The following is a 14,031-nucleotide window of genomic DNA, read 5'->3' as shown; positions in this document are numbered from 1 at the left end:
TTCTGTCTCCCTCAGTACTCTTGTTCTGAGAGCTCAAGTTCATACAAGCTGGTGTCAGACACTTTGGAACAGTTCATATGTGATCAATTTCTTTTACTCTTACCACTAGGCCATACAAAGGTGCAAGTACCTCTGCCAGATTCCCACAGGAGCTGTGCTCCTGAGGGGGCCCAAAAAATACAGAAGAAACTCTGAGGTTTTAGTTGGGACAGATTTAGGGGGACAGATTCTCCCTAGAAAAGCCATATATTATAACAACCTACTCATGCAGAACTCCGTTATGTTACAGGTTTGTCTGTCCAAATTACACAGCCAGGAATCAAGCAGTAAACAAATGGCCTCTAAGCCACCAGACAATATGCATCTTATTGGAAAAGCCATTTAAAAACCACACTCAGAATAAACTATTTGTTTATTCTGTTTGTGCATAAGCCTATTTGTTTTAAGTAGATGTCAAGCTTCTAGCAGATGATAAGCAACAAATTTGAAGGCACCAAAAAAAAGGTGTTACAGCTAGGTAAAGTGAATCTGGTAGTTGACAGCAAGATAAGATTAAAAAGAAGTTTAAGAACTCAAAAAACAACCACAATACTTCACATCCACCAGAGTGGCTAAAATTAAAAATACTGACAATACCGAATGTTGGTGAAGATGCAGAACCCTGGGATTCTTGTACATTGCTAGTGGGCATATAAAGTAGTATACTCACCCAGGAAAATAGTGTGGCATGGTGGCACATGCTTTTAATCTCAATATTCAAGAGGCTGAGATGGGAGGATTATGAGCTCAATTCCAGCATGGGCTACATCACAAGACCCTGACTCAGAAAAATAGAAAAGAAAGAAAATGAAAACAAAAAGTAAAAACCAGACAACACTTCCTTCCACCAAATAATTTTCACATAAATATAACCCAGAGGTCCCATTCCAAAGTATCTCCCATAAAAATAAACAAGACTTATACATGATCGTTCATATTAGCTTTATTCATAATAGTCCCAAACAGGAAATAACTCAAATGAGCATCAATAGATGAATGCACTAAAAAAAAACACAATAGAGCCACGTGGTATATTACTGAGCACTGAAAAGGAATGGATTAATGATAAAGGGAGCAACATGGATGAACCTCACAGATTTACTGAATAAAAATCATATTTATTCATGGAAGTGAAAATCTTACTATATGATTCTAATGAAGGAGAAAAGCTAAGTTATAATGATTGAATCAGAGTACTAGTTGACTTGCCACAGAGGGTAGGATTGTGGAGTGATAGAAATGTTCTGTATCTTGATTTGGGTGGCAGTAACAAAGATGTCGAATATCTTCAAATTTTATGCTTAAAAGTTGTACTCTTTATTATAGGTAAATTGCATCAAAATTTCATATGGTCCAAAATTTAGAAAGGGGAAAATTCTTTGTGAGGAGCCCTTTGGGTAGGATCAACTGTAAATTCCTTAACATAATCTACTTCTCTAAAAGATTTATCACCTCTTGGCCCATTTCTCACTTTGCCTCTCCATGTTCCTAGCACTTACTCAAAGATAGTTGTAGTGACAAAAACCTAACAATCCCTCCTTTACCTTTGAGCACAGTTCTCCCTGCTTCTAGAATTCCTTAACTATTTCTCCTTTAACACCAAATCCTTGACATCTTTTAGGTTTCACCTTCTCCAAGAAGCCTCATCTATTCCCAGTCTGTACTAGGTGTTTAACCTTTGGCCCCCAGAGAATCTTAAGTTCTTCTCCAGCAAAGCAAGTATTACTGTGTAATGTAATTGTTTTATTCATTCATTCATACATACATTCGCTTATTTGTATTATAAAGGTGATATACAGAGGAGTTGCAGTTACATAGGTCAGGTAATGAGTATATTTCCTTTTGAACAGTGTCACCTCTTCCCTATTTTTCTCCCGTCTTTTTCCCTCTCTGCCCCTACAAGTTGTAAAGTTTATTTTCAACAGTGTCTAGCAGTATCACTGCTGCATTTGTTCTCCCTTTGTCTACTATTTCTGTAGTCTCTCTACCTCCCCCAAACAGATAAACTTACATACAAGATAGAAAGTACATAAATCAAACAGTGACAAAGAGGAAAAACAAAAACAAAAAGCAAAATAACAAAAAATCCTCTCAGCCAGTTACTGTTGGCACATTCCTGTAATCCTAGCTACACAGGAAGCTGAGATCTTAGGATGGCAGTTCAAAGCCAGCATGAGCAAGAAGGTCTGTGAATCTCCAACTAACCATCAAAACAAAGCTGTAAGTAGAGTTGTGACTAAAGTGGTAATCAGCCTTGAGCAATAACGCTAAGGAACAGCACCCAGGTTCTGAGTTCAAGCCCCAGTACCAGCACAAAAAAAATTATACACAGGGATCATTTAAATGCACAGACAAATAGTCTGAAATATCCAGTAGGTTCTAAGTTGACTAATTTCTAGCTAAAATAGACAAAATAAAATTTAGCATTCAAAGTTATTAAGAAAATTCTTCTATCCAGAATGACTTACAAAATCAAAATAATTGGGATTGGGGAAAGTTGTGCAGGGAACCTGGTGTTTGAAACAGCTTCCTTTTTTTTCTGCCGGCCCTGGGGCTTGAATTCAGGGCTGTGGCTCTGTCCCTGAGTCTCTCTGTGCTCAAGCCTAGTGCTCTACCACTTGAGCCACAGTGCCACTTCTGGCTTTTTTCTGTTTATGTGGTACTGAGGAATCCAGCCCTAGGTTTCATGCATGCTAGGGAAGCATTCTACCACTAATCCACATTTCCAACACAAAAGGATTTCTTTGTTTGTTTTGGGGTTTTTTTTTTTGCCAGTCCTAGGGCTTGAACTCAGGGCCTGGCCACTGTCCCTAAGCTTCTTTTGCTCAAGGCTAGCACTCTACCACTTGAGCCACAGCACTACTTCCTGCCTTTTCTGTTTAAATGGTACTAAAGAATTGAACCCAGGGCTCCATGCATGCTAGGCAAGCACTCTACAACTAAGCCACATTCCCAGCCCGGTTCTTGGTTGTTATTGTAGCACAAGCTGGCTTTGTACTTGCTATCATCCTGCCTCAACCTTCTAGTCGCTGATATTACAGTCATACACTACCACCACGGGTGTGAAAAATTTATTGTAAATAGCAGTTTGTTTTTATCCTGTTACTAGTACATATTGTGGGTTAAGTAGCTTTCTGTATACCTAGCCAGACTTTATGCTTCTATGGGAAAATACATCTTACATTCCAATCAAATAACTCCAAAATACTGCTTAGTTCGACCATGAGAAATTGCTGATATCTAACATTGCTGGACTAACAAAATGGCAAATTCTTTTGGTTTAGCCTAAAGAGGTTTTGCAATGCAAAACTATTGATAAGTTAGAGTTTATGACTATATTCACTTATTAACTTGCTATTTTGTGCATTTTAATGAGTTGCATCACGCATTTTTTGTGCTAGTATTGGAGCTTGAACTCAAGGCCTAGGCACCATTTCTTAGCTTTTTCACTCAAGACTGATAGTCCACCACTTGAGCCACAGCTCCACTTTCTGGCATTTTGAAATGGGAGATGGAATCTCTCAAAATGTCTGGCTTTAAAACTCTATCATCATATCTCAGACTCCTGTGTAGCTAGGATTATAGACATAAGTCACCAGCACCTGGCTGATGCACATCTTTTTACCACACTCATGCGGAAAGATCTTGATTCAATTCAACAGGTATATCTTTAAGCTATGATTATTGTTCATGAACCAAACCCATCACATATGAAATATTATATTATTATGAGGGATGCCTATAATACATAAGATAATCAACTGTCAACATCTGACTTTCAATTTTTCAGCTTCATTTTATTCAAATATATTATCATATGCCCACTTAGTTTTTGAGGATGAGCAAGCTTAATTTTTTCTTTTAAAACCATTGGACAAAATATGGAATATTTTTCAGTGGACCAAATTGAGTCTTATAGACCATTAGTGCTTCAAGAGACTAGGAAAGGGCGAGAATAATTTTGTTCTTTGTCATGACTAACTTCCCCAAGAGAATCCATACACATGTTGGATGATCAGCACTGTAGAAACAACCAAAGTACAGCATAAACAGGAATGGGGTAAAATCAGAACTGTATAATAATGAAGTTCAAGTGGGACTAACAAACACAAGGCTAGTTTTGAGTAGGCATCAAACACAGCATGCATCTGGCAATATCTGCCAATGAAATGTGTCTGGAGGGGTCAAAAAGCAGTATGATTTTACAAAGATGAAAATGAGATTTTTAAGCTGACATTTGTCAGTGTAAATGGAAATAAGAAAATTGTGACTGGGTCCCTCTGAACCCCAGAATTTTTAAAAATTTTTATTGTCAAGGTGATGTACAGAGGGGTTACAGTTACATAAGTAAGGTAGTGATTACATTTCTTGTCCAACTTGTTACACCCTCCCTCATTTTTCTCCTTCTTTGCCCTCCAATACCCTCCTAAGTTATAAGGATCATATCCAACATATTGCCTTGTGGTTATTGCTGTTACATAGGTTCCAACCACTTTGTCCTTTGTCTCACCATTTTGTTGTTCCCCTTCCCTTCTCTAGTTCAGATAAACATATATACAATACCCAGAGTACCAAAATTGAATACAGGGACAACAAAGGATACACCACAGGGGATAAAACACAAAAAGAAAAAAACCACATAGTATATTGAGAATAATAACAAAGCAAAACCTCTTGTGTCCATGTCTTGTAGTTCATTTTGCTTAGCATCATCTTATACCATCATATGCACATAGCTATTGAGGTATTCTGCCCATCTGCTAAGATTATCCTAGCTGTATACTAATTATTACAAATAAGGGAAACCATGGGACCTATGTTTCTTTGAGTCGGGCTTACTTTACTTAGCATGATTTTTTTCCAAGTCTTCCCATTTCCTTACAAATGGGGCAGTGTCATTCTTTCTAATGGAAGCATAGAATTCCTCTGTGTGTGTGTGTGTGTGTGTGTGTGTGTGTGTGTGTGTGTGTGTGTGTGTGTGTATCACATTTTCTTCATTCCTCTACTGAGGGGGATCTGGGTTTCTTCCATATCTTAGGTATGGTAAATAATGCTGCGATAAACATAGCTGTGATGGTAGCTTTAGTGTAGCATTGTTTGTGGTCATTTGGATAAATGCTCAGAAATGGGATTGCTGGGTCATAGGGGGATCTATGTGTACTCTTTTTTAATATATATTTTTTATTGTAAAGATACTGTACACAGGGGTTACAGTTGCATGAGTAAGGTAATGAGTACATTTCCTATCGAGCATTGTAACCTACTCCTTTGTTTTTCCCCACCATCCCTTCCCTCCTTACCACCCCAAGTCCTCCCTCTCCCCCAAAGTTGTAAAGTTCGTTTTCAACATAGTGTCTTGTACATCTCATTGATACACTTGGTCAATATGTGTCCTTGTTGCAGCATTTTGTTATTTCCCTTCCCCTTCCCAAATTAGAAAAATGTGTATACAAGATGCAGGGTACCAGAATCAAATACAGTGACAACAGGGGTTATGCCATGGGGGAAGAACATACAAAAGTAACAAAAAAATCACATAGTACATTATAAGTACATTAAAAAAGAACAGCAAGAAAGATAAAAACTCGTGTGTCCCTATCTTAGGGTTCATTTCACTTAGTATCATCTTATATGGTCATATGTACATAGTTTAATTTTACCTTTTCTGCTTGTCCTAGACATATACTAGTTACTGCAAATAAGAGAAACCATGGAACCTATGTTTCTTTGGGCCCGGCTTACTTCACTTAATATAATTTTTTCCAAGTCTTTCCATTTCCTAACAAATGGGGCAATGCCATTCTTTCTGATGGAGGCATAGAATTCCATTGTGTATATATACCACATTTTCTTGATCCATTCATCTACTGAGGGGCATCTGGGTTGGTTCCATATCTTAGCTATGGAAAATAATGCTGCAATAAACATAGTTGTGCTGGTAGCTTTAGTATGGTCTTGTTTGTGATCATTTGGGTAAATGCCCAAAAGTGGGATTGCTGGGTCATAGGGAAGCTCTATGTGGAGTCTTTTGAGGAACCACCATACTGCTCTCCAAAGTAGTTCAACAAGTTTATATTCCCACCAACAATGAAGTAGGGTTCCCTTCTGTCCACATCCCCTCTAGCATCTGTTGTTATTAGAGTTCTTGATTATAGCCATTCTAACCAGGATGAGGTGGTATCTCAATGTTGTTTTGATTTGCATTTCTTTTATGGCTAGGGAGGTTGAGCATTTCTTCATGTGTCTATTGGCCATCTTTCTTTCCTCTTCAGAGAAGTTTCTCTTTAAGTCTTTAGCCCACTATTTATTGGGCAGTTGTTTCTTTGAGAATTTGTTGTTGGGGGATTGTAGTAGAGTTTGAAATTTGATATTGATATTCCTCCAGTACTGTTCTTTCTGCTAAGGATTGTTTTTCCTATTTGGGGTCTTTTATTGTTCCATATGAAATTTTGGATTGCTTCCTCTAGTTCATTTAAGAATGAACCCCAGAATTTTATGGGTAAATGTGACCTGATATATTTTTCATTAGATACTATGGAAGAAGAGAGAGAGGACACAGTGATTAACCAAAATTCTGTGCTTATATGCTTGGCATAGTAGTGATATAAGTAATAAAAGCATCTAGTCAGGTGTCAGTGGCTCACACTTATAATCCTAGCTAATTGAGGCTGAGACCTGAGGACCACAGTTCTATCGTCTATGAGACTTATCTCCACTTAACCACCAAAAGCAAGAAGCTCACATAGTAGAGCAGTAGCCATTAGTGAAAGAGGTAAGGACAGTGCTCCTTCTCTGAGTTCCAGCCCCAGTACTGGCACAGGGGAAAAATGTAATAGAAGCATTTGTACACTGAGGGGAACATGGACTCAGGCTCTAAACTTCTTGAAATTAAGAAAAAGGTAGACCATCTGTTGAAAGCTAGTTTGTTCTGTAAGCATTGGCTTATAGCTAACTGGGGTCAAACTTGGACTCATTTTATTATTATTTTTACAGATGGCCCTGATGAATTTCTTCTTCCCTGATGAAAAATCATACTCTGAAGAGGAAAATAGGCGTGTTCGCCGCAATAAAAGAAGCAAAAGCAGTGAAGGTACAGATGGTAAGTCTAACCAAATGATCCTTTATCACTTTTGAGGTTTTTTAATAACAAATACACTTTATCATCTCATATATTATTCAGAGGTTCAAGGTCATGTAAGATTTCTCCAGCCTCAATCAGTCTTTTGATATAGAATCAATTCGGCAAGCATCCTCCTACTTCCTACTCCACATAGCTTCAGTTCTTTCTTAATATTTTTGAAGGCTACAACATCATTTGTGACTCTCAAAGTCACCTTCCATAAAGACTACCTCTCTTCTATAGACCCTGAATATTTTCTATGGATTTAGTTCTACCTTTGGAGATTTTCAGTATCTGGCTTTTATATGTCAAATCCAATGATAATCATGTCAATGGTGATATCTGCCACTCTTTCAAAATCTGAACTCAAGTTTCTAGAACTAGTGTGTAAGTTTCTTGAAGGCAAATATTAATTTCCCTTCTTGTAACCCTAGAATCCAGCCCAGTATTTGGCTCACTTTGGTATTTATAGTATACAATGGTGATATTCACTCCCCTTCAGCTAAATAGTGGCACACCAATGAAAACCATCCCTATTATGGATGTAATAGCTTTGAGTTAATTACTAGTATATTCTGTGGGATACCATAAAATGTTGAGTTAGCTCCTGGGCAGGATCTTTGAGTCACTCTGTTTCAATATTAGTCTGTCAATTAAGAGAATGCTACCCCATTGGCACAGAAGTTTCTAGAATGTATAGCTCTGGGCTGCCACAATGCCATCTGGATTCAAAGATGGCATATATCTGAATACATCTGCCAATGAAATGTTTCTAGAGGGGGTTACAAAGCAATACCATTTTATGCTGAAACTAAAACTTTTTTAAATAAGTTTTTTATTCTGAAAATACTGTACAGGGGTTTACAGTTACATGAGCAAGGTAATTAGTACATTTCTTATCTAGTATTGTTGCCTACTACTTTGTTTTTCCCCTCCCATCCCATCCCTCCCACCTCCTCAACTACATCCCTCACCCACACCTAAATTGTAAAGTTTGTTTTTCGACATAGCGTCTTGTACATCTCATTGTTGCAATGGGTCAAACTGTATCCCTATGTGAACATTTTGTTTTTTCCCTTCCTCCCCAAATTATACCAACATCAAATACAGTGAAAACAGGGGTTATACCATGGGGGAGGGACATACAAAGCAACAAAACAATCACATGGTACCTTATAAATACCTTAGAAACAATATCAAGGAAGAAAAAACCACTCGTGTCCCAATTTAGGGTTCATTTCACTTAACATCATCTTATCTGAGCTTTTCTGCTTGTCCCAGCCATAGACTAATCTTTGATAAGGGAGCTAAAAAAAATAGAATGGAAGAAAGATAGCTTCTTCAGTAAATGGTGCTAGCAAAATTAGTTAATCACCTATAGAAAAATAAAGCTAGAGCCTTATATATCACCCTGTACCAGAATCAACTCCAAATGGATCGAAGACCTCAAAGTCAAAGGAGATACCCTGAAAACATTACAGGAAGGAAGAGGAGAAGCTCTAGGGCTCCTTGGCACAGGCCAACATTTTCTTAATAGAGACCCAGAAACACAACAAATCAAAGAAAGGTTGGACAAATGAGATTGCATGAAGCTCCAGAGCTTCTGTATGGCAAAGGACATAGGTAGCAAGATTAATAGAAAGCCCACAGATTGGGAAAACATCTTCAGTATCCATACAACAGACAAGGGTCTCATCTAAAATATACTTAGGATCACAAAAATTAAATCCCCCAACAACAAATCCTCAAAGAAACAACTGCCCAATAAATAAGTGGGCTAAAGACTTAAAGAGAAACTTCTCTGAAAAGGAAAGAAGGATGGCCAATAGACACATGAAGAAATGCTCAACCTCCCTAGCCATAAAAGAAATGCAAATCAAAACAACATTGAGATTCCACCTCACCTCAGTTAGAATAGCTATAATCAAGAACTCTAATAACAACAGATGCTGGAGGGGATGTGGACAGAAGGGAACCCTACTGCATTGTTGGTGGGAGTGTAAACTTGTTCAACCACTTTGGAAAGTAGTATGGAGGTTCCTCAAAAGACTCCACATACAGCTTCCCTATGACCCAGCAATCCCACTTTTGGGCATTTACCCAAATGAACACAAACAAGGCCATACTAAAGCTACCAGCACAACTATGTTTATTGCAGCATTATTTACCATAGCTAAGATCTGGAACCAACCCAGATGCCCCTCAGTAGATGAATGGATCAAGAAAATGTGGTATATATACAGAATGGAATTCTATGCCTCCATCAGAAAGAATGACATTGCCCCATTTGTTAGGAAGTGGAAAGACTTGGAAAAAATTATATTAAGTGAAGTAAGCCAGGCCCAAAGAAACATAGGTCCCATGGTTTTCCTTGTTTGCAATAACTAGTATATGGCTGAAAATAAAACTTTTTTTATTGTGAAAATACCCTAGAGAGGGGTTACAATTACATGGGCAAGGTAATGAGTACATTTCTTTTTTTTAATTTTTTTAAATATTTATTTTTTATTGTGAAAATACTGTACAGAGGGGTTACAATTACATGGGCAAGATAATGAGTACTTTTCTTATCAAGCAATGAGTACATTTCTTATCAAGCATTGTTGCTTCCTCCTTTGTTTCCCCTTCCCATCCCTTTCCATCTCTCCCCACCCCCCACTCCCCCTTTTCCCCCCATGCCAAAATTGTAAAGTTCATTTTAAACATAACATCTTGTACATCTCATTGTTGCAATGGGTCTACCTGTTTTTTCCCTTCCCCTCCACAAATTATACCAACATCAAATACAGTAAAAACAGGGGTTATACTGTGGGGGAGGGACATACAAAGCAACAAAAAAAATCTTATAAATATGTTAGAAACAATAGCCAGAAAGAAAAACCATTTGAATCCCTATCGTGGGGTTCATTTTGCTTAACATTAACTTATCTGACCATTTCTGCTTGTCTAAAACATATACTAGTTATTGCAAATAAGGGAAACCATGGGACCTATGTTTCTTTGGGCCTGGCTTACTTCACTCAATATAATTTTGAAAATAAAAATTTTAAGCTGACATTTGTCAATGTGACTAAGTGCCAATGAAGGAAGCCATTTTAAAAAGTGGGAATGATTGAAGAGAGGGGTTAGGACTTTGTCAGTAGGGGCAAAAAGTGCAAATGGATAGTTAAAATGTAACCTTCATGAAGGAGAGAATTTTTGTTTTGTTTACAAGGAAACAATCAAAGCACCTGTAACTATTAAGCATATGATGGGGGGATCAATAAGTGTTTCTAGCATGAATGGGTAAACAAATAAAAGAATAGCAAAAAAAGTAGACCTGGATAAAATCTGAAGAGGAACTTAGAACAAGGACCATTCTAGAAAGGGGTGACATTGGTCAAGATGCATTGTACTCATAAATTGACATGTTGAATTTAAACCTCTTTATATAACTACTTAAAGCTTGTTTTAAAAGAGATAGGGAAAAGTAATTTTTTAAAAAATTTAAAGATCGAATAAAAATGGAGATCACAGCAATATTGAACCTTTGAATGGAAAATTGGATTGGTGGGGCCATTCTCTAGAGCATATATTTTGTTTTTGTTTTTCTTTTTGTTTTTGTTTTTTTGGTCAGTCATGGGGCTTGAACTCTGGGCCTGCGTGCTGTCCTCAGCTCTTCAGCTCAAGGCTAGCGCTCTACCACTTGAGCCACAGCGCCACTTCCAATATATTTTGTTATATTGATGATCCACTTTAAGCCCATAAATGTAGGCTGTCATGAAGTAAATATGTACCCATTTTTTTTTTTACCAACTTGTAGCCAATTTCCTGGAAGTTTTTGCACTCCTGATCATGTGTCATCCTCGGCTGCATGTAACTTGCTCTCTTGCTCTCTGCTCCCACTATTCCCAATACCTGAACCACCAAATCTTTTATAATCCCTGAATGCTGAGGAGAAGGTTGTCAGAAAAATACCAATGACTAATTTCTGAAGTGGGTGTGGTTTTCCCTCCCTCTCGAAGTTGGAATTCTTAATAGCTTCTAAGGCTGACCTCTTCCTCTACCCCTCCTAATTTTTACTTTATGATGACAGTTTCCTCTTCCTCCCCAAACCACTTTATCTGGATCTGGCTACCAACAGCTGTAGTACTGATCTACCTTAGAGTATTTATTCTGCCTTGATACTAATCAGTTTTTCACTCTGGTCAAGTTCAAAGCCTCTCATAATTTCTTATCAACTTCCCTTCTGATCTGATATGCTTGGCACTTTGTGCTAATGCCAAGTTTCTTATGAAACTGAGGCATTTTTCATTTCTCAGTATAGCTTGGTATAATCCAAACATGCCTTAGAGTTAGGTGTATAGGATACTTGAGGATCTTGGGATTTTATAAGTTTTACGACCTTTTACCTGTGAGGCTATCAAACCATTTCTTTAGATGTGTTGAGTGTATGAATGAGTTAATAATGATGAGCTAGGGATATAAGTCAGTCATAAAGTTTGTTTAGCATGCACAAGACCCTGGGATCTATCCCCTGTACTGCAAAAAGAAGTTAAAAATTAGCCAATCCATGTGTGTATATAGACCTTCAATAAATAATTCTTGTTTCCCAAGGAGCTATACGTCTAGGGCAGAGATAGACAATAAACAAAGTTGTTGGTGACAAGTGCTGTGAAGTAAAATGCAGTAACGGTAAAAGGTAAGAGTGTTGTGGCATGCTGCAAGGTGATCCAAGGAAGGCCTCTGTCATAATGGAACATTTGAGAACAAATTTGAGTGATACAAAGGTGTGAGCCATTCCCATTTCAAAGAGAAGAAATAAATTGTAAAAACTTTGAAGCAGAAGAATGTTTGGAATGATCCAGAAATATCAGTGTAGCTGGGAAGAAAGAAAGCTAACAAGAGAAAGAAGAAGATGAGGTTAGAAGATAAAATCTGATCTAGAGCCTTGTGAGCTAAACTATGTAGTGTATTCTGCCTGACATTGGAGGAGTCGAGCAGAGGAGTGATAGGATTTCACTTACATTTTAATAGAGTCCTTCTGACTGCTAGATTGAAAATAGGTTCCAGGAAAGGTCCATAATGGGAGATTCATTAAGGAGACCATAATCCAGGTGAGAGATGATGCATTTTTAACTGGTGAGAAGTTATTGGATTCAGAAGATATTTTGAAGGGATGGCTGCAAGGGTTTTCATGAGAGATAAACAGAAGCCAGCCATGACCCCAGAGGTTTTGATTTAAGGACATAACCTGTAGAATTGTCATTTCTGAAATGAGGGGAAAGGAGTGTAGTAATGTAGAGCCACATAGGGAAGGAATAAAGAACTTAATTAGGCCTAATATTATTTTTATTTTGCATGTGTGCCAGGATGGAGCTTTCACTCAGCCTCAAGCTTTCTTGCCTTTTTTTTTTTTTTTTTTTGCTCAAGACTGGCACTCTACCAATTAAGCCACACATCCACTTGTAGCCTTTTTGCTGATTGATTTGCAATAAGGGTCTACCTGGGCTGTCTTCAAATTATGATTATTGATCTCAGCCTCCTGAGTAACTAAGATTACAAGCCATTTGTGCCTGACTTAGGTCTGTTAATTTTGAGGTACCTATTAGATGGCCAACATGATAGAATTCTATAGTGTATATCACTGTCTCAAGACAATGAGCTAACTGTGTTTTATTCAAATAGATTTCTCATCAAAGAAGTGAGTCAGACTGTAAATTGTTACAGAACAAATAAAAGATAAGAATGAGTTAAGTCAGTTCATTAAGGCCAAAAAGAATTATATCAAAAAGGGAAAGTAATCAAATGTTAATTCCAAAAATCCACAAGTTACTTGATAAGTTATAAATTTAGCTATCATATCTCAGGTTTGCATCATGATTGTCAAAGAAAAAGATATTTGTCTTGAATGCTTAAGACATAAAAGAATGTCTTGTTTCCCTAAAATGATTCTAGGGAAAATTTTTCAAAAGTCAAAAGTAAAAGCAAGTTTAAAACATGGCAGCAAAAACCAGTTCTACTTACTTGCCATATTTGGGTTAGGGATACAATACTCTGGTGGGGTGGGGGGTTGCATTTAGGGCTTTATGCTTGAGCCATAACTCCACTCCTTTTGCTGTGGTTATTTTTGTGATGGGACCTTGCATTTTGCTCTGGCTGGCCTGGATCACAATCTGCCTATTTATGTTTCCTGCTATAGCTATGATGTCAAATATGAACCACCATGCTAAGTCTTTTCTGTTGAGATGGGATCTCAAACACTTTTGCTGAGGCTGGCCTAGAGCGACACTCTTCCTGACTTCTACATCTTTCATAACTGGGATGACATGTGCATGCTGTCATATCCACCTATTGGTTGAAATGAGGTCTTGTAGACGTTTCCCATGCTAGCTTCTAACCACAATCCTCCCCATCTTAGCCTCCCAAATAGCTAGGATTAGAGGCATGAGCCAACTGTACCTGGCTTGTATGATATTTTTTTATTGTGAAAATACCATACAGAGGGGTTACAATTACATGAGCAAGATAATGAGTACATTTCTTACCAAGCATTGTTGCCTCCTCTTTGTTTCCCCTTCCCATCCCTTCCCATCTCCCACACTCCCCCCCCCCGCCCCCCGCCAAAGTTGTAAAGCTCTCCCCCCTCCCTCCCCCCCCACCCCGGCCAAAGTTGTAAAGTTCTTTTTTCGACATAATGACTTGTACATCTCATTGTTGCAATGGGTCCACCTGTATTGTATGATATTTTTTATCTGTTACTATCCTCTGATTTACCTTCAGTTCCTAAACTATGTCTAAAGCCTTCTAGGTACCACTTAAAGGTGTTTAAAGATTTAAATAAAAAGGCTCGGAGAAACTTAGAGTCTTGTAAAAGAACAGATACATTTTTA

The 14,031-nt window shown here is 37.8% G+C and overlaps 1 protein-coding gene across 1 annotated transcript in view; it reads left to right on the top strand.

The window, feature by feature from the left end:
- The first annotated feature begins 7,032 nt into the window (after positions 1–7,032).
- The window catches only part of Eda (ectodysplasin A), a 97,875-nt gene continuing 90,876 nt past the window's right edge, over positions 7,033–14,031 (top strand). The window contains exon 1 of the mRNA XM_042694947.1: positions 7,033–7,138. Coding sequence (XP_042550881.1) covers positions 7,033–7,138 — 106 coding nt within the window. The remainder of the gene's footprint in view (positions 7,139–14,031) is intronic.

Source organism: Dipodomys spectabilis, unplaced genomic scaffold, assembly GCF_019054845.1.
Source record: "Dipodomys spectabilis isolate Male_0828 unplaced genomic scaffold, ASM1905484v1 ptg000176l, whole genome shotgun sequence".
In the NCBI taxonomy this organism is placed as follows: Eukaryota; Metazoa; Chordata; class Mammalia; order Rodentia; family Heteromyidae; genus Dipodomys; species Dipodomys spectabilis.
This window is presented reverse-complemented; position numbering and strand designations above follow the sequence as displayed.